The 26,350-nt window shown below is 52.9% G+C and overlaps 1 protein-coding gene across 2 annotated transcripts in view; it reads left to right on the forward strand.

Moving 5' to 3' along the window:
- Window positions 1-13,979: 13,979 nt before the first annotated feature.
- The window catches only part of PKN1 (protein kinase N1), a 29,771-nt gene continuing 17,400 nt past the window's right edge, over window positions 13,980-26,350 (forward strand). The window contains exons 1-4 of one of the 2 annotated variants that reach the window (XM_075548189.1): window positions 13,980-14,134; window positions 18,897-19,200; window positions 20,706-20,857; window positions 24,966-25,101. In XM_075548189.1, the coding sequence (XP_075404304.1) occupies window positions 14,114-14,134; window positions 18,897-19,200; window positions 20,706-20,857; window positions 24,966-25,101 (613 nt within the window). In that variant the 5' untranslated portion in view covers window positions 13,980-14,113. Of the gene's footprint in view, window positions 14,135-17,889; window positions 18,006-18,896; window positions 19,201-20,705; window positions 20,858-24,965; window positions 25,102-26,350 lie in introns of those variants that run through there. The other variant, XM_075548181.1, reaches the window with a different exon arrangement.

Here is a 26,350-nt window from a genome sequence, read left to right on the forward strand (position 1 = left end):
GGTGACGTCACGCTTCGCACTGGCACTGGACGAATAATTAGCCTGTGGCTGTTGCCCACGCTTATCAAATGTGGCCTTTCTGTTGGGCACCGAAGCCAGGACACTGAGTGAGCGTCGATCCGCAGCCTCCTCATCCTCCACGGTAGCGGCTCTGAAAGGGCTCCGTTGGAAGGGCGAGCAGAAGACATTTTGCGCCCCCAAAGGGACAAAGGGTCCCTTGAAGGTGTGGGGGATCCGAGAATTGTTCGTTTTTAGCAACAGTTATTTTTTGTGTTGAGAGTGATGATGTCCTAGTCTCGACGCAAAATCCAGCCGTTACATCGCAAAGCTGCCCCCCCACCCCCACAGTTTTTTGCTTTTTAAGCATTTATAGTAGGAAATAGCGGAGCCCTAGTGGCGTCGTTGTTATACGTTGGGCTGCTAACCGCAAGATCAGGGGTTTGAAACCACTAGCTGCTCTGGGAGAGAACAACAGGGCTTTTGGACCCTCTCCTATGGGGTCGCTGTGAGTCAGGGTCGACGGGATGGCAGTGAATGCGTGAGATGTTAAAACGCTGTCAGGAGTAGATTTTTACTCATTGTGGCACTGTAGGACAGAGTAGAACTGCCCCGTGAGGTTTCTATGTTTCTTTGTCCTGAGGTGGGTTTGGATCAAGACCCGTGGTTAGCTGCCCAATGCATAACCCACGGTGCCACAAGATACAGTTTATAGTAAAGGAACAGGGCAATGAATTTTGGCAATTGTCACCAAAATGCCACCCACCCCGTTGAGGATGCACATTCCCCTAATCCCAGAAAATGCCCTGGTGTCCCTTTCAAGTCAACCACACACATGTCCCAGACAACTACCACATAGGTTTCCATCGACATAAAGGAGTTTTGTCTGTTCTTGAATTTCATATAAATGGGATCATCATGTCGATTGCCTTTTAAGTTGGCGTCGACTCAGTGGCAGCAAGTTTACTTGCTTGTTTGGTCTTTTGTTCAGCACAATACCTCGGAGATCCACCCAGGTGGCTGAGTGGCACCAGCGTTTCTGTCTTTGCTGTGTTCATTGTGTGGCTGTGACACCACATAGTTCCTCCATTCACCTGTGCATGGGCATTTGGTTATTAATAAAGTATCTGTTCTTGTGCAAAAAAGTCTTTCTGTGAACACATATTCTTCTTTTACTAGAGTAGTAGTACTTAGTACTTAAGAGTAGACTGGTGGGCCACGGGTGTCTTCGTGATCAGCTTTCATGGTAGACCCTGACAGTTTTCCAGAGGGGTGGTTCCACTGGACACGCCCACTCCCACGCTGAAAGGAGCCCTGGTGGTGCAATGGTTAAGCACTCGCCCGCTAACCAACAAATCTGTGGTTCCAACCTGCCCAGCAGCTCTTTGGGAGAAAAGACTGTATAATTAGCTTCTATAAAGACCTCAGCCTAGGAAACCCTAGAGAAACCGTACTCTGTCCCTCTGAGTCAATATAAGGATGAAGCAGCGCCCAGCAACAAATGACCCGGTGGAAGTCCCAGTTACTCCCAATCCTTGCCCAAGCCAGATAATATCAGTCTTTCCTCGGATTTGTATTGATTGCATGTAGACCAGCAGGTTATACATGACAAGCTTGAGCCACCTGGCAGTCTCCCTAAGCTACTTCCTCCATCTTCTAGAAAATTCTAGCATTCCAAGCCTCATTCGTTGTAAGCTACCTTGGGTCCAGGCTCCAACTGACACATGTTCGGAGTTGAACCTAAGAAGCATCACTTCTTCAAGGAGGAGAAACCAGTCAACCCGAACCAACCAAAAAGGAAGACTTAACTAACATAAAGTAACCATGACGTGTCATAAGTGCACCGTTGCATGCAGACAGCACTGGCTGGGTGTCCAGCAGGGCAGGGCCGGATGGGGGGAGGAGAGTAAGACCCTTAGCTGAAGTGCAAAGTTGAAAGGGGAGCTGTGCCAGAAATGCAGTCCTCGAATCATTTTGATGCTATGTTTTAAAGTCAAGTTTAACACAAAAAGAGTCTATAAATAAGCAAGACATCTTTCAGACAAAATTAGTAACAGCACTGCATGGACCGGAGCCACAGTAGGGAAAACAGGGAGACTGGTCCTGTCCTTATTTGGACTTTTGCATTCATTTTGATTTTTTTTAATTACATTGAAATGGTAGATGTATATCTTGAGGTGTGTGTGTGTGTGTGTGTGTGTGTGTGTGTGTGTCCAAGGTAAGTGTCTCCCTTGCCTCACCCTAGGCCAGGCCCTGATGCTCAGCCTTGTTCTGAACAATCTAAGCAATCAACAAAGTTACTCCCCACACCAAAGCCACCGGATGAATACATGAGCATCCCTATTGCCATGTGCGTGACCCAGAAAGGAGAAATACCAGCCTCAAGGAGAAACAGCTGCAAAAATCCTCTAGTGAATGGAACTTGGAATGTGCCAAGTATGAACTTAGGAAAATTGGAAGCCTTATGGTGGCACAGGCAGCAGGGATTCAAACCCAGGCCACCTCACTCCATTTGATCCGGCAGTGGCATCCTCCATAGTTGAAGGACACCCACTCAAGCGCCAGGTAACTGGAAACCAGGCCATCCAAGGCAGAAGAGGGGCCCCAGGAAAGCAGGTGGGAGGCAAGCTGGGAGTCATTAGCTCCTCTAAGTTGAGGTTATGGAGGAGGCAGAGGAAGCTCGGTGAGTCCGTTCTGGAAAAACAGGAAAACATCCGCACCATCCACCATCATGAGACCTTCTATTTCTCAAAAATAAAAACCAACATTTATATAGATATAAATATATACAGAGGGAAAAGACCAGAGTCTCCTAAATGATGAATGGATGTTAACATTTTGTCTTAATCTTCTTGATTGATTTCAGGATTGCCCTAGGTTACAAAAACTTTGAAACTCTCTACTCTAAATGTCTAAACAAGGAAGAAGACTAACATTACCAACAGCTGGAGAGGCTGTGGGGCAACCAGAACACGGATCCCTTGCTGGCGGGACTGGAAGATGGGGGACTACTTGGTTTTTGTTCTTATTCCTTGTGGGTTGAGTGATAATTTACAGAACGCATCAGTTTTCCATTCAACACTGTAGATAGATTTTGCACTTTAACACTGGGTGTAATGGCACTTCCTATTTATTCTTGGGGTCCTCTGTACCCATTTGTCCCTCATTCCTGTTCCTTCCTGAGCTTTGGTGGATGGGGTGTAGGGTGGGGGAGAGATCATCAGCTGCTTTCTGACTGTTCTAAGAAGCACATTCCTCACAAGTCGACCACGGTGACCCGAGTCTGCAAAGCCTTTGGGATCTTAATTCCTTGATGGGACATAACTCAAATTAAGGAGAAACAGCTGAAAGAATCCTCTAGTGATTAGAGCTTGAAATTTGCAAAGTATGAATTTAGGAAAATTGGAAGTGGTCACAAATGAAGTGGAATGCAAATATCAGTACCCTAGGCATTGGTGAGGTGAAATCGACTGGCATTGGTCACTTTGAGTCAGAAAATCCCATCATTTACTATACCAGGAATGACAATCAAGAGCAACGTCTTGGCATTCATTGTCAGAAAGGCTCTTGCTACATCCATCATGGAGTACAATGTTATCTGTGATGGGATTATATGCATCCGCCTTCGAGGAAATCCAATCAATACAGCTATTATTCAAATTTATGCACCAAGCACAAAAGCTAGTGATAAAGAAATAGAAGAATTCTACCAATGACCTCAGTTGGGAATTGGTCGAACATGCAATCACGATGCACTGATAATAATAAACTAACACGGAGATCTCCAAATGGAGCCAAAGGCAGATTAAAAAAAACAAGCATAGATCCAGGAATAGGTTTTAGGCTCGCACTAAGTCCTAGCTCCAATTTAAGAACAATTAATTCTTACATCATAGCTCTGCTTGATCCTCACCCTCAGGAAGGGAACACAGAAGATATGGGAGGTATAGCAAAGTGTGGTGAAGAAATTAGCAGTTGCCGGCACCTATCTGATAAAGTAACAGCTGGGGGTCTTAAAGACTTGTTTCCGAACAGGGAGCCATCTAAGTGAGATATCAGATAAGTCCACATGGAAGAAGCACGCCAACATCAGGGACCCATGGATTGTAAATCATATAATTGGAAGCCAAAGGAGGGAATAGTATCAGAGCCTAAATTGTGAGATTCTGATTTGTACAAATCGAAGGATGACAGTGGAAGCCCAAGATCCATTTGTGAGATCTACCCAGGAAATAAGCCTCTGGTGATTTCCCTCTATCCGTAATGGAGGGATGGGAAGAAACTGATTACCAAACACGACATTTGAGAGATGACTATAGGAGATCAAAATGATAAATCTGACTTAATGGTTAAAATCTTGTCGGGTGATCCAACCCTCTGATGTAGGTTGGGCCTGATTTGATTTTCAAAATTTTCTCTCTCTCTCTCTGTTTTCATATTGGAGTTTATCTCCGATATAGTCTGTCATTGGGAGTGACCTTCTTGAATTTCTGTTATATGTTTTTCAGTCTATAAAACCCAGGATTGGTGAGCCTAGTGAGACAGCAAGCAGAATACGGGCCCTGAAGGGTACAGTGGGGGTGGGGAGGTAAAGGGAAACTGTTAACCAAGGAGTTCAAGAAGGAAGACAATGTTCAGAAACTGGTTGTGGTACCCATTGTACTGCTTACTGTGATTGATCTATGAAACGATATCATCTGTATTAGCTCGCAATAAAATGGTTTTGGAAAAAATTGGAGTAAAAACTTAGAATGTATTACACACGAAAGAGAAGTGAAATGTAAAACAAAGAGCTATTCCCTGCTTCATGTATTTTAAAAAACATTCTTCCTGAATAAACTGTATCGGTTATCAACTTTAAAAAAAAAAAAAGATGCATTGGTAGTTATTGGTGATTGGAATGAAAAAGTTGGAAACAAAGAGGAAGGAACGGTAGTTGGAAAATATGGACTTGGTGATAGAAATGATGCTGGAGAAGACATGATAGAATTTTGCAAAACCAATGACTTGTTCATAGCAAATACCCTTTTTCAACAACACAAAAGGTGAATGTCTCTACACATGCACTTCCCCAGATGGAATATACATAAAGAAAAAAATATCAACTACATCAGTGGGCAGACCCTATGGAGAAGCTCAATATCAACAGTGAGAACCAGATCAGGGGCCAACTGTGGAACAGACCATCAATTGCTCCTATGTAACTTCAGGATAAAGCTGAAGAAAATTAAAACAAGTTCCCAGGAGCCAAAATACCAGCTCGAGTCTATCCAATCTGAATTTGGAGACTATTTCAAGAACAGAGTTGATGCCTTGAGCACTCATGACAGAAGACCTGAAGAACAGTAGGAGACCATTACGAACATCATCCATGGGGGGAGTGGGGAGGGAGGGGAAAAAAAAAAGAGGACCTGATGCAAAGGGCTTAAGTGGAGAGCAAATGCTTTGAGAATGATTGGGGCAGGGAATGTGCGGACGTGCTTTATACATTTGATGTATGTATATGTATGGATTGTGATAAGAGTTGTATGAGCCCCTAAAAAAATGTTTAAAAAAAAAAAAAGAACATCATCCACGAAGAAAGCAAAAGGTCCTTAAAAAAGGCAGGCAAGAAAGAAAAGGTCCAAGTGGATGTCAGAAGAGACTCTGAAGCATACTCTAAATCTCAGAGGAGCTGAAGCAAATGGAAGAAAGCATGAAGTTAAAGAGCTGGACAGAACATTTCAAGGGCAGCTGGAGAACACAAAGCCAACGATTATCAAGAAATGTGCAGCGACCCGGAAGTAGGAAACCAAGTGTAAAGAACGCGCTCAGCAGGTCTGAAACGGAAAGAACTCAAGAAAAAACATAAGCCTTGCGTTGCAATTCTGAAAGATTCTAGAGTCAAAATATTGAAGGATGCAGGAAGCATCAAGAGAGCATGGAAAGCACTAGTCGACAGTCCGTCACTTCAGGAGGCGGCATGGGAGCAAGAACCAACGGTTGCAGACGTTCAAGCTGCACGGAAAGCATGAGTCAAAATCAAGGCTCCAGGAATTGACGAAACACTCACTGAAATGTTTCAGAAAGGCGAAGAAGCACTTGAAGCACCCAGTCTCTGGGCCAAGAGATTTGGAAGACATCCGCTGACTGGGAGAGATCCATATTTGTTCCCCTTCCAGAGAAAGGCGACCCGACCGAATGCTCAAACTACAGAATGACGTCATTGATATCGCACACAAGTAAAACGTTGCTTAAGATTAATCATCCAACCACGGATATAGTAGTGCATGTACAGGAAACTGACAGGGTGGATTCAGAAGAGGGTGTGGACAGGGTATAACACTGATGTTGTCAGATGGATCTTGGCTCAAAGCAGAGAATACCAGAAGTTGTTTACTCGTGTTTTATTGACTACACAAAGGCATTGGACTGCGTGAACCATCATAAACAATGGATAACCTTGAGGAGAATGGGCTTTTCAGAGCACTTACTTGTGCTCATGAGGAACTTATACACGGGTCACGAGGTAGTTTTGAGAGAGAGAGAGAGTTGTTCGAACAGATCTAGGGAATAGAATATTGCCTGGTTTGAAATCTAAAATGATGTGCATCAGGGTTGTATCCTGTTGCTGTGCTTGTTCAATCTGTGTGCTGAGCTAATCATAAAATAATCCGGATTATATAAGGAGAGTGAGCCATCAGGATTGGAGAAAGACTTATTAACAACCTGTGGTATGCCAACGACACACATGGTATGCTTGCTGAAAGGGAGGAGGAATTGAAGCACTTGCTGAGGAAGATGGAGGATTGAAGCCTTCGGTATGAATTGCAACTCAGTGTCAGGAAGACCAAAATCCCCACAACTGGACCAATAAGTAACATCATAATAAATGGAGAAAAGGTTAGAGTTGTCCATTTTTTTCTTACGTGGATCCATGATCAATGCTCATGGAATCATGGTATTTTTTTTAAATCATGGTATTTTTAATCACCGCATAGGCATGTAAAATTAGACATTAAATCAGGAAGATCAAAGAAACATCAATGCAATTTGAATTAAGGTGCTGGTGAGGAATATTCAAGGTACCGTTGACTGCCGAAAGAAGGAACATATCTGTCTTGGAAGAAATACAGCCAGAATGCTCTTTGGAGGCAAGGATGGTGGGACTTCATCTCATGTGCTTTGGACAGGTTGTCAGGAGAGACCAGTCCCTGGAGCAGGACTTCATGTTTGGTAAAGTAGAGTGGCCGTAAAGAAGAGGAAGGCCGGCCACCAGATGGGTTGACACAGTGGGGCCGGGCAGGCTCTAGATGTTGCAGATGTCAGGGGAGGGGGGGAAGGGGGGGTTTCCAGCTCCTCCATGTTCATACTTGACCTTAAGAACAGTAGCAGCCATTGATGGATTCTTAGCAGGGCAGAAACTGAGTAGAAAGAATTGTGTTCTTCTAAACATGAAGGCCCTTTGGAAACTAAGTATCCACTAGTAGAGGTCAGAGAAATAAATGGGGTAGATTTCAGGGAATAGCCTCTGAAGCCTGAAGGGCTAAAGGCAACAGTAAAACTAATCTCAAAAGTATCAAGTTGAGGGTGGGGCAGCGAAACAAAGTAGAAAGCTAGCTTGATACAGTTTATACCAGGGACTTAAAAACAGAAAGTGGAAGTATGTTTTCAGTTCAGGAAGCATCTGGAGAAAGAGTAAGTATGGGGACCGGTCATAAACCACATATGTCACCCCAGGGGTCACAGGAGTTACTTCTTGCAAAGCACAAAGACTACGAGTAGCATTCTTGTTATTTTCCTTTGCGTTGTTGTTTCTAAATGTTGTAGTGAGTTGGGCTGCTAATCCCAAGGTCAGCAGTTTGAACCCACCAGACACTCATAGGGGAAAAGATGAGGTTTTCTCTTCCTATAAAAATTGATAGCCTCAGAAATCCTAAAAATTAAAAATTAAAAGGTCACTATGAGTCAGAAAGGAGTCAACAGGGTTTTTGCACTTTCTAGAGATATAGGAAGGGGACAGTGGTGGCATAGTGGTTACATATTGTCAACAGTTTGATGCCATCAGCCACTCGGTGGAAGAAGGATTAGGCTTTCTACTCCAGTAAACTGCTACCATCTCAGGGGAACCCACAGGGTCAGCTTCTTCCCTGTGCTAGAGGGTTGCTATGAGTCAGAATTGACTCGATGGCAGTGAGTTTGGTGTTTGGAGCGGTATAAGTGGTAAATGAGCTTGGCGCATGAATTCAGGTGACTTCCATTTTGACTGTAACATTCTTTCATTTTGAATTACTTTTATTGAAAGACAGCTTACACACGACAAAGTGCACAGATTTGGCCTTGGTTGATGTTGCTATATGTCTAGTACCCTGCGTCTGACTACCATCCAATCCAACATCCCCATGAGATTTAGTCATGTTCTCAGACCCATTGCCGGGTAACCTGCTTCTATAGATTCAATCACCAGTGGTTGGTGACCCTCCTTTGAACTTTGTACTTCATGGAACTATGCTGTGTGCTCTGTGTTTGCTGCTTTAATCCAACATCGTGCTTTATTGTCTACTGAGCTACAATCCACTCACTACAACATTCTTCTGGTTAAAGGGCACACTCCAAACAGAACAAAACTCATCGCCATTGCGTCAAGTCTCCCTCACAGTCACTCTGTGGACAGAGTAGAACTGCCCCTGTGGGTTTCCAAGGCTGTACGTCTTTATGACAGTCGGAAACCTCATCTTTCTCTGGCAGAGCAGTGGTGGGCGTGAAAGGCTGACCTCCTGGTTAGCAGCCCAATGTGTAACCCACAATGTCACTGGGGTCCTTTTTAGTATAAATTAGTATCTTCTCAAAGAGTAAACGATTTCTAGGTTTGTGCATAATGTTGCCTTTTCATTTCTGAGCAGTTTCCCACGATGTAGAATGAATCATAATTTCCTGATCCATTCACGGACAGAGGCACTCGGGTGTGCTGCTGGGTTGCATGCTGCATCGCTAACCACGAAGTTAAACCCCTAGCTAAACCATTGCTAAAATACCAGTCGCTCCCGGAGAAAAGCCGGAGACTTTCGGCTTCCATAGAGATTTACAGCCTTGCAAACTCACAGGGACAGTGAGTTCTACTGTGCCCTACATTTAGGGTCGATATGAGCTGGAGTCCACTCAATGACAGTGAGTTAGTGGATTGTTTTCAGTTTGGGACCATTGGAAACAGCATTTTTATTGCTCAAGAATTGTATTCACGCTTGAGCGTTTATTTAGGAAAACGGCTGAGTCGTCCTGAGTGTTGTTAGGTGCCTCCCGTCAGTCCCTAGTCACAGAGACCTTTCACTACAGTGTAAAACACTACCTGCTCTCACACCAGCCTCACAATTGTTCTTATGTTTGAGCCCAGTGTTGTAGCCACTCTGTCCATCCATCTCCGGGTGGGTGGGCTGAGTGGGTGGGTGGGTGTCCTTTTAGCTGTCCATGCTGCTTTCAGTATTCTTCTCACCTTGGTTCTCAAATAACATCCTTGCTTTTTTACACTCAAAGAGGTCTTGTGCAGCAGATTGGCTCAGTGAAATGTGTGTTTTGATCTCTTGACTGCTGCTTCTCTGAGCACTGATGGTGGATCCAAGCCCGAGAAAACCCTGGACAAGTTCAATCTCTTCTCCTCTTATCATGATGTTACCTGCTGACCTAATTGTGAGGAGTTTGGTCTTCTGACCATTGAGTTGTCATCCCACACTGAAGGCTGCCACCATTGTTCTTCCTCAGCAAGTGCTTCCAGTCTTCCTCACTTTCAGCAAGCAAGGATGTGTCATTTGCATACTGCAGGCTGTTAATAGGCCTTCCTCCAATCCGGATGCCACACTGTCTTCATATAATCCAGCTTCTCTGATGATTGGCTCAGCATACAGATCGAATAAGTGCGGTGAGAGGATACAACTCTGTCACGTGCCTTTCCCAATTTTAAACCATGTAGTATTCCCTTCCCTTGTTCTGTTTGCACAACTGCCTCTTGATCCATGTACAAGTTCCACATGAGCACGATGAAGAGTTCTGGAATTCCCATTCTTCTCAAGGTTGTCCATAGTTGGTTAGGATCCTCATTGTCAAAGGCCTTGGTGTGGCCATTGCAACACAAGTTAGCATCTTTCTGGTACTCTGCTTCCAGCCAAGGTCTCTCTAAACTCATCAAGGAGATCTCTTGTTCCACATCCCCTTCTGCATCTGGCCTGAACCTCTGGCAGCTCCCTGTCAATGTACTGCTGCAATTGTAGTTGGGTGATCTTCAGTAAAATTTTATTTGCATGTGATATCGATTATCTTGTTCTATCATTGGCAAGTTCAGTTGGGTCACTTTTCTTTGGAATAGGCACAAATATGAATCTCTTCCAGTCACACACACACACACACACACACACACAGCCTGATTTACCTCAAGGAAATAAGAGCTGTAGAGGCAGCCAAGTTCCAAATCTGTAAATTTGATATTAGGCTGGATGCTATTGATCGGCGGGTCAGACAACAGACTTTTTTCCCAGGTTTCACAGGTAAGTGAATCCAAGGTCAGTAGGGAAGATGACAGGCAACTGGTAATCTATTGGAAGTAGCCCCCCACCCCTACCCTCCACCCCAGGAAACGTCTTTCAATTGATTGGCTGCTTAGAATAGGCCTCATCATGGATAGGATTACCTTATACTAGATCTAATCACGTGGGACTACTACATCTTAAGTGCTGAATCACTGAAAATCAAGTTGACCTATAACCTTAGCTATCACACCCACCCAGCTATGTCTCTGGTGCCAGGTTCGTTCTTTTCTCCATTCACTTAACAGCAATTTACTGAGCCAGACCCTGTTCTAGGAGCCAGCGGTGGACAAGACAGATAATGACCTCTACCCTGAGGAAGTTGACGGTCCCTTGGTGGAGAGAGAGGAGAAAGAAAATAGTGAATTTATTAAAATTATTTTTTAAATATCACTGTGATTGAGTCAATTCTGATTCATAGTGACCCCTCAGGACAGGGTAGAACTGCCCCCTGTAGAATGCCACTCTTTATGGGAGTAGAAAGCTTCATCTTTCTCCCTCAGAGCTGGCTGGTGGTTTCAAACTGCCGACCTTGCAGTTAGCAACCCAATATGTAACCACTACACCACCAGGGCTCCAGATTAATTCCAAAGCAGTAAAAATCAAGACATGTGAGGCGTGGAGTATGGTAGGTGTGGGGGTGGAACTGTTTTTGGTGAGGTGTGGTCAGGGAGGGCTCCCCTAGGGAGCAAGATGGCCATGGAGCAAGGAAGAGAGCAGGCCAAGATGAGACGGGAAAACGTTGCAGACAGAGGGCACAGCCAGTGCCAGCACTGAGTTGGGTACCAGCTTGGTATGTTTGAGTAACAGCATCCAGGCCCAGTGGGCTGGAAAATGGTGTGAGAGTTAAGGGGAATGCCCGATTCTCCCTCCCTCACCTCTGGGCTTGTCTCCTCCTGTCCTTCCACCAGATGTCCTCCCACTCACCCGACCATTTGGTAACATATCTATCACTACTCCCGTGCTAACTCTACTCCCATGCTGCCCTGGTGTACAGCCCAATGTGGTTGCCCCCTTAGCAGTGAGGTGGCTGCCTCCTCCAGGCCTCAACAGCTCTGGGCTACCTGGCACTTTACTGTGTCCATTCATTCATCCTGCAAAGACTTAATGAGCACAAGCCAGGCCCTGGGAAATTTCAGAGTCACCCAAAAGACATAAAATAGAGCCAGGCATGACCAGGCATCGGGTGTGGTCTGGAAGGTCATTCCCAGGAGGCAACATTTAAACAGAGACCTGAATGACCAGAGGGACCAGGCTCGGGGAATTTTGATGGCAGGGCATTCCAGATCAGGGAAGAGACGGTGCAAAGGCCCTGTGGCTGAAAGCACAGTTGGGATATTTGTAGTGTGGCTCGCAGGGGAGTGGGGGAGGAGGAGGTGAGAGCTAGTGCAGAAAGATGAGGCTGGCCAGGCAGTTCAAGGGTGAGGTAGAAGTTGCTTTTTGGAGGGCTGGGGAGTCAGACAAGAGTTTTCCAGCAGGGAGCAGTGGGGTGTAATTTAAGGTTGTTGTTGTGTTTTGTTGAGATTACACAATTAGCCCTTCGTCTCTCAGTTTCCAGCCCGGAGTGCTACCAAACTCCCCACACACATCCATGTGTTCACTGAGTAAATGAGGCAAGAGCTGGAATTTGGCAGGGTTTCCTAGTTATCCCGGGAGACTCCTGGAACTTGGCAGGCAAGAGAGGGCCCATCCCTGGAAAAGGGGAGTCCCTGCCAGCCAGTGCCAGCTTTAGGTCCAAGCCACAAGCTGCCTAATCGGCTCCATCTGCAGAATGGGTCAGTTGGGGATCTGGAGGGAGACGCCATGGCCCTCGGGACCTGCATCTTGGGTGCAGGACTGCAGAGAGGAGCCACTCTCTGGGCCTCAGTTTCTTTAGCTGCATGTTGGGAGTCAAAGGGGGGCAGCATCTCTGTTGTTCAATCAACAAATTTTGGAAGAATATCCAGGAAGCAGGTGTGGCTGCAGGGGGGGGAGGGGCAGGAGAGCAAGAGGAGGGAGGGCAGTTTGTGACAGCAGCAGGTCCTGCATTGTGGACCACTAGAAGGACACCAGCTTTTACCTTGAGGGAGCTGGGAGTCAAGGAAAGTTCTGAGCAGAGAAAAGGAGGGGCCCTCCCTAGGGTGTTCCCAGTTGCCCTCTGGAGCTCTAGGGGGGACTGATTGGGAGAAAATGGGGGTGAGGAAAAGGGCAATGGGGTTGCATTGGTCCAGGTGGCAAGCAGGGACCGAATTAGGTGGTGGTGGTGGGCAGGGGTGGGTGTGGGTGTAGGTGTGTGTGTGTGGGGGGGTGGGGGTGTCATAGAAAAGTAGATGGAATCTGATTCTTTAAAAACAATTTTTTTCTTTTAATGGGCTAAAATTCCCAGAAAGTTTTCAAGAAAATTGGGGAGGGAGGAAGGGAAACATTATAGAGATAGATATGATAGAAAGATACAAAGAAAGAAAGATAGATGATAGATAGGCAGGAGGGGGTTGGAAGGGAGAAAGAAAGAAAGACACAGATAGACAAGAAGAGAGCGAGCGAGCGAGAACGAACACAGTCTCTGGGACAACATAACCTCTCCGTAACCAAGGAACCCGCGGCCTGGGCGCTTCAGCGGCTCTCCGGAGGCAGCCAGCTGCAGGCAGGGCCGCCAGGGAGGGCTCCTGGCCCGGAGCTCAGAGCCCGGGGACTTCGGAGGGGTCTCCGGAGGTCTCGCCTTCCCCAAGGGCAGAACCCGCAGTTGCAGAGCACCACCTGCACGTGGGGTCCCGCGTGGACCCCGCGGGATCCTCACGGCGCCCCCACCCCCAAAGGAGGCTGGTTCCCGTTTTGCAGGGAAAACAGACCGAGAGGCCACCGGGTGGAGACGGCCTGCCGTCCGCGGCGGAGCTGGGCTCCGAGGCCCCTGGAGCAACGACGCGAGCGTGACCAACACCCTGACCGAGGACTGCTGTGCGCGCCCGCTGACTGCCGGCGTGTCCCCCCACCTCCGGCGCGGGGCAAGCCCGCCAGCTAGCGGGACTTGAACCCAGATCGGTCCCCCACCCCGGTTGTCTCCAGGCCACAGGGAAGCTCCCACGCCCTTGACCAGGGGACCCTCCCGCCCGAGGGGTGCGGAAACCCAGAGCGGGCAAACGGGGGACTCGGCCAGTTGCTAGTGCCGCTGGGTGGGCCCGGTGGCTTTCTGGCGGTCCGCAGGGGTCCCGGGGGGCTCCGGAGTCGCTCCCGGCGGGGTGCCTAGCGGCTGGGATGGCCGGGGACGTCCCGGGGCCCGGCCCGCGCGCCGAGGCCGAAGCCGCAGCCCCGGGGGCCGCCGGGAGCCGCGCCCCCTCGCCCCGCCCCGCCCCCTCCCCGGGCGCCGACCTCGGTGGTCACGTGATCAGGCCGGCCGCTGGGCCCGAGGGCGCGGCGCGCGGACGCGGCGGCCTGGCCGTGCGGGCCGGAGCCGAGCAGGCCGAGCGGGCCGCGGGCCGCGCGCCGAGGGTCGCGCCGCACCGCCCCTCCGCGCGCTGCCCGGGCGCACGCGCGCTCCTCCGCCGGCCCCTCCCTCCGCGGGGACCCCTGGCGGGCGGCGCGAGGACATGGCCAGCGACGCCGTGCAGGTAGGCGCACCTGCGTCGGCAGCGGGGGAGGGGGGGACCGGCCGGCCGGCGCCGAGCCCCCTGCCCGCGGCCGCCGGGGCCCCCAGAGTGGGACGGTGGGGCGGGGCCTGCGAGCGGCCCGCTCCCCCTCCCCTGGCCGGGACTGGGGAGCCCGCGCGGCCCCCTTCTCTGCAGGTGGAGGTATGGACGGGGAGGGGTGCGGGAGGGCCAGGAGCCCCCCGCGGCACCCCGAGCTCGGCCCCTCCGCGAGAAGCCGAGGGGGCGCGGTGGAGGCACGACTTCGGGGGTGTGTGGTTGGCTGTGCTCCCTGGGTGCCTGTCGCGCCCCCTCCCCCACATCTGTCCCTCTCTCCAAACCCCCCAGTGCTGGGTGCTCGGCAGGTGCCGCTCCACCTGGGGCAGGTGCCAGGCGCAGTGCCGGGGAGGGAGGATGCCACGGCCCCTGCCCCTCCCCCGCACAGCTGAGCTGCTCCAGCCTCCCGGCCTCTGGATCGAGATTTACGATGGTCCCCACGACGCTACCCAGATTGGCACCTGTTGGCGGAAGTGTCCGAGTCACTTCATTAGGTTGGGGGACAGGAAGACCCCTCACGCCCAACCTCTGGGCTATCCAAGGTGTTCCTGTTGAGCCACCATGAAGGGGCTGTGCTCATACCTGGGCTCCTACCTGCAGTCCTTTCCCCTCATCACTCATGGGTACACATGCACACACACACACACACACACATACTCGTGACTGGCACCAAGCTGCCACCCAGCCAGAATCTGCCCCGGCCTCCCGGTGCCACCTTGAGGACATCTCTGTCTGGCCTCACCTTCCCCAGGTTGCCTTCTCTGACTGGGGTCCAACCTGAGACATGTCCGGTGCCTCTGTGCCCCCATTAGCGCTCACCGTCCAGTCGGCTGTCTGTGGCCTCTATGTAACTGGTTCTCGTCTCCTTCTGCACCTGCCCCACCCCCTCTGTGTCTTTCCCTGTGACCCCCCTATGATACCCCACCCCCACCCCAGTCCTGCTGATGGCCTGCCAGCCTTGCCGAGGAGCTGGGCGTATCTGGTGTTGCCGATCACACAAGGTCAGACCTTGGGGTGGGTGTGGGCCGGGGTCCCTGCTCCCACCGCTGGCCCAGGGAGGGCTGTGTAGGAGCCCCACCCCCCACCCCTGCGCATGCATGCGCTTGGTGTATGCCACTCAGGACCCACTCAGCCGAGGCCGTGAGTCCTGCTTCGAGGCGCCAGCCGTGCCTGGCCCGGCTTCCCCCACCACCACCCCATCTCCCCTCCCAAGCCATCCCTCTCTCGTGGCTGCCTGGGCTGCTGCCCTGTCCCTCTGTCTCTCCCGCACTGTGCGCCTGTCTACTCTGTGTCCGGCAAACGGATGTCCTGTCCAGATTCCGGAAACGCCCAAAGCATTGAAATCTCCGGACATGGGGGGCTAGGTCCCTGGCTGCTCTGGGGAAAGGAGGGCTGCTGGGAAGTGGGTGCCCTAGGTCTGGGCCCTCCTGCTCCAGAGGGTTGGGGAGCAGGGATACCATGATGTCAGGGCAGGCCCCTGATTCTTGGGCTTGCCTTACTGGCCCACAGGTGACCCCTTGTCCCTGGGTAGAAGTGAGTCATCCCAGGGAGGAAGACCCAGGAGGACCGGCCTCCCTGCCTCCCTCCCTCTCCTCAGGCGGAGCAGCTGAGCAGCTGGAGGGTGGACGAGGATGGCATTCCCCCTCTCTGCCTGAACTTTTCCCATGTGAGCTGGCCTGCCCCTGCTCTGCCTGCTGGGGAGGGGGTTGTGAGTGCTGAGCCTGCCTCACTGTGTGTCCTGGGCGCAGTGCCTCTACCTCTCTGAGCCTTGACTCGGCTGTGGAAGAAAGGGGCTAAAAAGAGGGTCTTTTTTTTGTAATCATTTTATTGGGTGGGGGCTTGTACAACTCTTTTCACCATCCATCCATCCATCCATCCATGTGTCAAGCACATTTGTACCTTTGTTGCCATCATAAAAAGAGGGTTTTAAAAATAAATAAATAAAAAGAGGGTTTTACAGGGGAGGGAAACTGTTGGGGCTGCCATCAGGTGGTGAGTGAGGAGAGGAAGGGCCTGGGCCAGGTGTTGAGTCTGTTTTCAGCTCGGGCGTGTGAGGCTGGCTTGGTCTCTGTGGGGAGAGGGGTGGTGCTGTCCTGGTCTCAACCCAATGGATACCAGTAGTGCCCCTGCCCGGTGGACATTGCCAGGTGTCCCCGGTGGTGGGACCAAGTGGTCCCTGGTTGAGAATGGCAGGAGCCCCATGTCCTCCCCCGAGAAGTGGGTGGAGGGTGGCCATTGCTCAGAGTCACAGGTGGGACCTCGGCTCTTGGCCTAGCTGCCCCAAGGTGGGATGGCAGCCAGAGCCCTGCCTGTCTAGTGTGGTCTCAGGTAACACCGGTGCTGCCTTAAGTCCGAGCTCAGATGCTGGGTGTCCCTTGTGGATTCCTGGCCTGCCTCCTGCTGGCTGAGGGCCTATGGGGAGGCCCCCCTCAGGGTCCTGCTGCCTCATCTAGACTGGGGTGTGTGTGTGAAAATGGTGCTTAGCTCAAGGGGTTACTCTGGCTGGTAACTCGTATCCACAGTTGTATGGGAGTGTGAGTGGGTGCTTGGATAAGCAGGTGTTGGTTTGGGTCATCCTCACTCCAGTCCCTTAGTACTTTGTGCCCCAGGGTGCTGGCCCAGGTAACCCTTTCAGGCCCCCCCCGGGGCTGTGGAGCTGTAGTCAGCTGCAGTGGGTGCTGGACGGATAGGAAGCAGGAAGTCAGACGACCTCGGCGTGCAGGAAGGGGCTCCGCCTCGGCTGATGTCGCTGTGCTGACCCCAAAGGGGAAGTAGGGGACAAGGGGCGGGGTGAGAGGGCCCGGCCACAGGGACACGTGGAGGCGTCAGCAGGTCAGGAGGTCTGTGGGAGCCGGGGCAGGATGTGGGGCTGCGGGGAGTGGTGGTCAGTGTGCGAGCTCAGGGGCTGTGCCCACACGGGCAAGTAGAAGTGTGTGTCCAAGTTCTGCAGTGAGTTGTGTACACACTCGTAAGTGGGTATGTGCCAGTGTACATGTGGGAGGTGTGGGGTTGTGCCCACGCTGTGAACCTGGATCCCGTGTGCACCCCCATAGGTGTGGAGGTGTGAAAACATGCGGGGCTATGCTCTCTGCAGTGACCCGAGGGTGTGGGGTGCACACATATATGTGAGCCTGTGTTCTGTGTACAGCCCTGTGAGTGCAGGTATGTGTACTCAACTGTGTATGCCCCCGGGCTGGGGGTATGTGCGTGTCTGAATCCATGTTCCATGTGCATACGTGTGAGCCTGGGTTCTGTGCACAGCCATGTGGGCAGAGGCAGGGGCACACCCGAGGGCTGAGAGCAAGCACATGTGTGAGCCTGGTTTCTGTGCACAATCATGTGGATGTAGGCGTGTGCATTCATCTGTGTACACCTGAGGATTGGTAGCATGCACACGTGTGAGCCTTGGTTCCACATGCACACCTGTAGCTCTGTGAGAGCGTGTGCACACCCACGGCAGCCCCCTGGAGCCTGCACACACTGTGGACCTTCCTTTGCCCTGAGCACTGCAGTGGATGTATGTGGGTGTGCATGCCTGGGCACCTTGGGCCAGGGAGTGAGCCCAGGCCCTGGGTGTCTTCGGGGACAGGGCTGGCCCTGCAGCAGGAGCTGAGGGGATGCTACCCAGGATGCCCCAGAGCCCAGGGGCTGGCCGGCCGCAGGGGGTGCTGGGAGCTGGCAGGAAAGAGGAAGTGGCGGTGAGAGGCCCTGGCAGGGCTGAGGCTCAGGAAGAGGGCGGGGCCCCCACCCCGGACCCAGGATGGCGGAGCCCAATCCCCCTTCGGACCCGGAGCTGGAGGTGGAGGCTGGGTTCCTGTGGGGCTAGTGGGAGAGGACACCGGTGGGGTGGGGTGGGGTGGGGTGGGAGATAGCGCTCTGTGCCTCTTTGTTTGGGGCTGAGAGGCCATGAGGCTCTGGCCTCCAAACTCTGGGTTGGAAGGAGGAGAATATTTGGGGCCTTTCAGGGACGCCCAGGTTGGGGTGAGTAGATAAGGAAGGAGGCCAGGCCTGTGTTGGGGAACTCCTCCTTTGGGGTGCAGTGAGGGAGGTGAGGCTGTGAGTGAGCGCGAGTAAGGGGACAGAGGGAGTGGAAGGGTAAGCCGGAGGCTCAGTCCCGGACCTCCCGGTCCATGGGGGACAGCAGAGCCTTTGGGTTTGGCAGGACGGCAGAGGGAACATGGGGCTGACCTTTGAGACCTTGTAGTTTGAGGGATTGACACCCCTTGGTTGGAGAGGGACAGGAGTCAGGGAACAGTATCTTTCTGAAGGATCTTCTCCTTTGGGGGAGAAACCAGTTGGGGGGCAGCAGAGGGAAAATGGGGCATACCTTCCGTAACTTCTGGTTTGGGAGGCTATGGTGGGCCCATTGGGGTCTGCCTTCCAGAATTCCACTACACGAGAGAGAAAAATGAAGACCGACAGGCCTGTCCCTTTGAGGTTCCCCAGTCTGCAGAGGCGGAGGAAGAGAGAAAGTCCTGCCTTGGGCCCTCACTCTTAAAGGCCAGCAGAGAACAAGGAGTGGGCCCTGCCCTACCCTCTCAGTTTGGGGGCTCTGAGGAAGTGTAGCCAGCCCTGTCTTCTGAGATCCCAACCTGGGGGAACCTGAAGAAGCTGGGCCCCAGGCTGGCCCAGGTGGTCATCCCCCCCATGCCCCCACGAGCCACTCCCCCAACCCTGTTTTTCTCTGCAGAGTGAGCCTCGCAGCTGGTCCCTGCTGGAGCAGCTGGGCCTGGCAGGGGCAGACCTGGCAGCCCCCGGGGTGCAGCAGCAGCTGGAGCTGGAGCGGGAGCGGCTGAAGCGGGAGATCCGCAAGGAGCTGAAGCTGAAGGAGGGGGCCGAGAACCTGCGACGAGCCACCACCGACCTGGGCCGCAGCCTGGGCCCAGTGGAGCTGCTGCTGCGGGGCTCCTCACGCCGCCTGGACCTGCTGCACCAGCAGCTGCAGGAGCTGCATGCCCATGTGGTCCTGCCCGACCCTGCAGCTGCTGCCCGAGGTGAGTTGGGCTGCCGGGTGCATGAGGGACCCCAGGCCTACTCACAACCCAGGGCTGTCCCCATGGTCTGCAAGCGGGCCAACCCTGGAGGCTCCATCGCCTCAGGGGCCGAGAGACAGGTGACTCCCCCCCGCCCCCGCCACCAGTCATAGAAACGAGCAAAATCCACATAGCCAGCTGACACACACAGATGCCTACACCAACACCCAGACAGACGTGCTGTCAGCACCTACAGACACCTAGACACGCAGGTGTGCGTGCTGTCGGCACCCACAGGCCTCCAGACACCAACACCTAGGTGTACATGCTGTCAGCACCCACAGGGCCCCAGATACCAATACCCAGGGGTGCATGCTGTTGGCACACACAGGCCCCCAAACACCAACACCCAGGTGTGCATGCTGTCTGCACCCAAAGGCTCCCAGACACCAAAATGCAGGTGTGCATGCTGTTGGCATCCGCAGGCTCCCCTCCCACACAAATGACTCCACTATCAGAAGCGCCCATAAACTCACCTGATATCACACCGGCACCCTGACACTCAGGCACATAATCACATCAACACTTGGATGACACCCAAAGACTTACACTGCCGTACTGAAGCACAGAGACTTCCGTACACAGTCACACCCACCTCCAGAAAGTTACACACCTGGTCGCACCAGACCACGCCCGAAGGCCTGCCCATTGTCACAGGGCCTGCCCAGAAATCCTGAGCCACACGCATGCGCGGACAACACCCAAAACCTCTCTCTGTGTTCAGAGACGCCCAGTGCTGTCCAGAGCTGTACACACTGTCTCCCAAACACTTGGCCACACCCAGCAGCCCAGCATGCACGGATTTGTCCAGTCTAGCCATCGCGAGATGTGCTGGACGACTCCTTGTCACTTCATGCCTACCCTGGGCCCTTCCGCCCGCCTGGGCATGGTACCTGGAATGACACACCCAGAGTCACATATGTATGACCCAGAGACCTCCCCTGAGCTACCCCAGAGACTCAGAGACTGCCACATATGGCTGTCCAGCACCCAGCCTCCCACGCAGGCACACTCAGCCGGTTGGTCTGGAAGCATAGCTGGACCCACAGAACATTGTCACCCTGACACCTGGAACCCACACAGCCATCCGGTGCCTCGCTCGGGCTGCCACCTGCGATGCACAGACAGAACCTCGTGGAGCCTTGTAAACTGTTGGGGATTCCCGTGCTCCCTAAAACCCTCCCGCCCACGGACCGGCACACACCTGAAGGCCGGCCTGAGCTCTGCCATGCTGGCTCCTGCCCACAGCCCCGAAGGGGCTTTTCTGGGAGGGCTGGTGTGGCTGGAAGCTTCCAGGTGTGAGTCCACCCCTCCTGCCTGTCCCTGTGCCTCGCCCACCTGCACCCCAGGCATGGAGGATAGCCCACACTGGACCAAGGGCTCCCGGCTGTGAGCTGGCACAAACTCCCCCAAGCAGACCACCAAGGTGAGGGCCGTGGTGACTCTCTCCCTCCTGCCCCCTCCAGATGACCCCCAGTCTCCAGGTGCGGGCAGCCCAGCCTGCTTGGCCACCAACCTGAGCCTCGTGGCCGGCCTGGAGAAGCAGCTGGCCATTGAGCTGAAGGTGAAGCAGGGAGCAGAGAACATGATCCAGACGTACAGCCACGGCAGCACCAAGGTGAGGGTCATGCGCGGGCACCCGCACACCTATACACAGCCACATCCACCCACGTGCGCGGAGACCAAGGACTCAGGGTGGGGGCCAGGGGCTTGCTTGCAGCTGCCCCGACTGAGGCTGGGACCCTCTGGGTCAGGGACAGAGGGATGGCCAAGTGGCTTAGAAACAGGCCTGAGGAGTGGGCAGCTCATGGGGGTAGGCAGGACACAGTGAGTGTGGATGATGTCAGACAGACAATCAGCAGAGACTGTCCCCACACTCATGCAGTCACCCCCAGAGACTCAGGCAACCCACCGGTCAATACTCAGACTCTCACGCTGCTTGAAGGGTGTGCCTTGCCCGTGCTGTGTGTGCATGCACACACACACACATCAACATGGGACTCACATAGACACACAGCGATGCAGCGTGGATAACCACAGGTACAACCACACAGACATGTGGACTTCCGTACACTCACACCACTCAGAGACTGACCTAGATATACACAAGGGACTTCACACCCTGAGTCCAACATTGTCCCGCAGACACATGCGTCCCCAGTCAGGCCATCACCCGGGACACACATACACACACACACACACACACACACACACACACACAGACCTCCATCAGCATGCCGTGTCCCACGCAGCCAAACCTGCCACTGGGGCCACGGTGTGTTCTAGCCATCAGGAGGGCCATGGTCACATGCGTGTGCACATACAGCTGCAGGGACTGCAGGGCAGGACACAGCACTGGGGAGGCCTTTATCCGGACGTCATGACTGTGCAGTAAGGGGCACTAAGGTCACGTGTGCAGCACAGGGGCTTTTGCCTGTGTAGCCATTACCCACATCTGAAATTTTAGAATGCTGCCCATCGCCCAGGAAGTCCCATCTGCCCCCTCCCGTCAGTCAATACCAGGACTTCAACATTGACGGATTCATTTTGCCTGGCTTTGAGCTCTCTCTCAGTAGCCCCCTGAAGGGCACACACTATTCGCACTTGACCACTAACCTAAAGGCTTGGGGTCAGATGCTCCCAGCAGCACCGCAGAAGAAAGGCCTAGCAGTCTGCTTCCATAAAGGTAACAGAGCACAGGTCTCACGGGGTCGGCATGACTTGCAACGGACTGGGTTTGGTCTTATTTGCAAGGGGTTTGGTTTAAAGGTTTTATTAGCCAAACCCACCCAGAACACCCTCTTTTCCCCGGCCATGGTGTTGCCCTGGGTTTATTAAAACAGATAGGGAGCATCCACCTTAGAAGTAAGCTTCCTTGGAAGGCCCCGCCCAGACTAACTTCCAGGTACGCATGCTGTCAGCACTGAGTCTCACACATGACACCCAGGTGCAAATGCTGTCAGCACCCAGTGGCCCCGCCCACACTCACACCCAAGTGCCCATGCTGCCAGCACCCGCAAGGTGTGTCTCACATGCAAGGTGTGTCTCAGCTTGTGCGACTTGGCAAGCTGGGCCGGCGGGAGGTAGTCCGCAGCGCCCTCTTGGGGTCAGGGATTGTTCTGCAATGACAAGGCAGAGACAGCAGCCGGACACCACTGCATCTCAGACCCCGCCCTTCAAACACAACACACATGGGGGTGGGGGTTCCAGAAGTTCTCGTGAGTGAGGAGGAGGCAGCTAGGGGCTAAGGGGTGGAAATCCCATGAGCTTTTAATTCCATTTTGCATGGCCTTTTTTTTTTTAAAAAAGATCATTTTATTAGGGGCTCGTACAACTCCTATCACAGCCCATACATACATCAATTGTATAAAGCACATTTGTACTTTTGTTGCTCTCATCATTCTCAAAACATTTGCTCTCCAATGAAGCCCATGGCATCAGGTCCTCATTTTTCCCCCTCCCTTCCCACTCCCCCCTCCCTCATGAACCCTTGATAATTTATAAATTATTATTTTGTCATATCTGGCTTTATTTTTTTTTATTTTGTGTTGAGAATTGGGCAAAGGTTTACAGAGCAGACCAGTACTCCACTCCACAATCCTTGAACCTCTCTGCAGCCGCTTGGCCTGTGCCAGGCACACAATAAACACTACTCTCAAATGTTTGCTGAGCAAACAGAAGCCCACCCAACCATCTGACCTGTCCTTCCTGTTCCTCCCCTGATCCCCCACCCCCAAGGAACCTCTTCAGACATTTTTTCCCAGTTTCCCCAACCGCATGGTCAGCACTCACCAGGAGAGAGCTCGTTGTCAGGAGGCACACTGGCCCAGTCATGTGGCCGGCACTACTCTGTAAAGGTCTGCCTCCCATCCCCAAAAGAAATGCAGGGTGTTCGCTGAAGAAAGGAAAGCCCACCTTTCCATCTGACTCGGTATGATGCGGTCACCCCACACACACCTTTCCACCCCCAACCCAGAGCGTCTCTCTGGATTTCATATAAAATCCATATAAACAGACTCATGCGACAGAGGGGCCCTTTGTGGTTGGCTGGTTTTCTCCCAGCATTCTGTCCTCAAGGTTCGGCCACCCTGTCACCTGAGCTCCAGCCCTTCTCGTGTCCTCCTGGGTATGTGGACAGCTTATCTGTCCATCTTCCCTGTCCATCTGCAGGTAGACACTTGGATTGTTCCCCCCTTTGGGCTACTGTGAGCAGTTTTGCCACCACCCATGAGCAGGTGCCCTGGCACTGCTGTCTGTATTCAAGCTCTCAGCTGGCTCATCCAAAGGTCGCTGGTTCAAAGCCAGCGGCCCCTCTGTGGGAGAAAGATGGGGCAGTCTGCTCACGGAAAGATGTACAGCCCCAGACACCCTATGGGACAGCTCTACTCTGTCCTGTAGGGTTGCCATAGGAGCCCCGGTGGCGTAGTGCTTACACATAGGACTGATTACTGCAAGGTTGGTAGTGTGAAACCACCAGCCGCTCCATAGGAGACAGACAGGGCTTTCTACTCCTGCAAAGACTTACAGTCTTGGAAACTCACAGGGGCAGTTCTGCCCTGTCCTAGAGGGTCACCATGAGTGGGCATTGATTCCAGGGAAATGCGTTTGGCTTGGGTTTCTGGGGGCGGCTCTGAGTCAGAGCTCGACCTGCTGGCCGTGAAGTTTGGGTTTGTTTATCAAGCCACCCATGTTTTGCCTTGTTTTTAATTACAGTGAACATACACCCCACAAAGCCTCCATCCGTTCAACAGTTTCCACCTGTACACCATCAACCCCAAGGCACTTTTATCCCACAGGACCACTCTAGGTCAGGCATCCTCAAGCTACGGCCCGTGGGCCACATGCGCCCCGCCAAGGACATTTTTCCGGCCGGCTGAGTGTTTTTGCCCCATGTGTTTTTTTACTTTAAAACAAGATATGTGCAGTGTACATAGGAATTTGTTCATAGTTTGTTTTTTTTTAACTATAGTCCGACCCTCCAATGGGTCTGAGGGACACTGAACTGGCCCCCTGTTTAAAAAGTTTGAGGCCCCCTGCTCTAGGGTGTAGTCTGTACTTTCTATGTGACAACAAGACCTTTCTTTTATTCCCCCAATTCCAACTCCTACCCACTTGGGGGATGGCATAAGGAGTCCTGAGGGCCAGCGGCTAAGAGCTCAGTGCCAACCTAAAAGCTGGCAGTTTGAAACCCGCCAGCAGATCTCTGAAAGACTGAAGTCCAGGGAACCTGATGGGGTAGCTCGATTTTGCCCTCGAGGCTCGCCGTGAGTCAGAACGGACTCGGCGGTGTGTGCGTGTGTGTGTGTGTGCGCGCGCGCGCGTGTGCGCACCAGGGGCCACCCTGTTCATGGGCCCACTCCACCCTAAAAAATAACATAGACACAACACCTTTTGTGGGCCGGGCCCACTCTTCCCTGCCCCTCGGTGCCCAGGGCAGGCCAGCACCGAGAGTGTCCCTGTTGTGCAGATGAGGAAACTGAGGCGCAGGCAGGTTGAGTGATTTGCCCAAGGTCCCCCAGCTGAGAATGCCTGAGTTGGTATTGGAGCTTGTGTGTAGACATTGCATCAGTCAGGAATATGTGGAAGGCCTGACTGTGCCCGCGATTGCACCCACACGTGCCTGCTGCCATGAGTGCCTCAGGGCCTGCACAGGGGGGCCAAAGGCTAAGGGGCCAGCCCCCACTGCCCACCCTCTCCTGCCCCTCATGGCCCACATCTGTCCCCAGGACCGGAAGCTGCTGCTGACGGCCCAGCAGATGCTGCAGGACAGTAAGACCAAGATCGACATCATCCGCATGCAGCTCCGTCGGGCACTGCAGGCCGGCCAGCTGGAGAGCCAGGCAGCCCCAGACGATGCCCAAGGTGAGCCCCCAGCCCCAGGCCCCAGATGGATGCCTGTGTCTACATCTCTAAGCCCCCCGCCCAAGCGAGACCCCTTTCTGTGGCAGGGAGGTGAGTGTCCAGGTCACTGTGCAGCTGGGATCTGGTCCGGACCATGTCTGTCCCATTTGCCCCAGTTTAGGCTCAATCAGGTATTAGTGAAGGCCAACCTGTGGACCATATCCTGCCACTGACTTTTGTAAATACAGTTGCATTGGCATGCAGCCACGCCCACTGTTAACCATCCTTCTTAGCTGCTGAGGCCTCTAACTCAGAGCCGAGTGGCTGCGACAGAAAGCACAGGACCTGCCGAGCTCACTCATCTGCGAGCTCACCCATCTGCCTCTCTGCAGAAGTTACTGCGCCTGGGACTCAATGGTTGTCTGCTCTTGTTCTCTCGTCCCTCTCCACAACCCTGCCCCGCCTTGGGTAGAAGTGTGGGTGTCCACAGTGTGTGTGTGTGCGCACGCACACATGCATGCACACGCCTCTGTGTGTCTGTGTCTCTATATGGTGCCCTAGGGCATCTCCCCCAATTGAAGATGTTGCAGTTGTCGCTGGAATTTGTGACTGTGTCTTGAGGTATCATGTGCAGGGGTGCTGGTGGCTCTGTGTGTCGTTTGTTGTGACTTTTCCGGGACCAGAGGTTGTGAGTCTGCCCTTATAACAATGAACGGCTAGTAAACCTGTGTGTGCCCCTGGGAGAGGTGGTAGGAGGAGCTTATAGCTGAGCCAGTGGAACTGCCTCCCTCATTTGTTGTTTGTCGTACCTGGTGGCTTGCACGTTGCTGTGGTGCTGGAAGCTGCACCGCCCTTATTGCACATGCCCAAAAGGTCATGGTGGTGGGCGGGTCGCCGGGGAGCGGCTAGGCTAAGCCAGACGACAACGAAGGGTCTGACAGGCCACATCTGAAAAAACTAGCCAGTATCAATCTTATGACTAGCAGCGGGACACTACCTGATAGAGTGACGGGAAGCTGGGCTCTTCGTGTCGGAAGGTACTCGACTGGTTGAAGAGCTGCCTCTTCAACGTAGAGTTGGCCTTCGTGATGTAGGTGGAGTGAAGCTTTCGGGACATTGCATTGTCCGTGTGGCACGATGCAAAATGAGAAGGACCAGCTGCAAACGTGCCGTCATCATTGCAACATGCCGCTGCGAGCTATGAGTCTAGGAAAACTGAAGCTGTTCAGAATGAAGCAGAAACTTGGAGACTGACATCCTAGCTGGTTCT

Source organism: Tenrec ecaudatus, chromosome 1 (assembly GCF_050624435.1).
Source record: "Tenrec ecaudatus isolate mTenEca1 chromosome 1, mTenEca1.hap1, whole genome shotgun sequence".
In the NCBI taxonomy this organism is placed as follows: domain Eukaryota; kingdom Metazoa; phylum Chordata; class Mammalia; order Afrosoricida; family Tenrecidae; genus Tenrec; species Tenrec ecaudatus.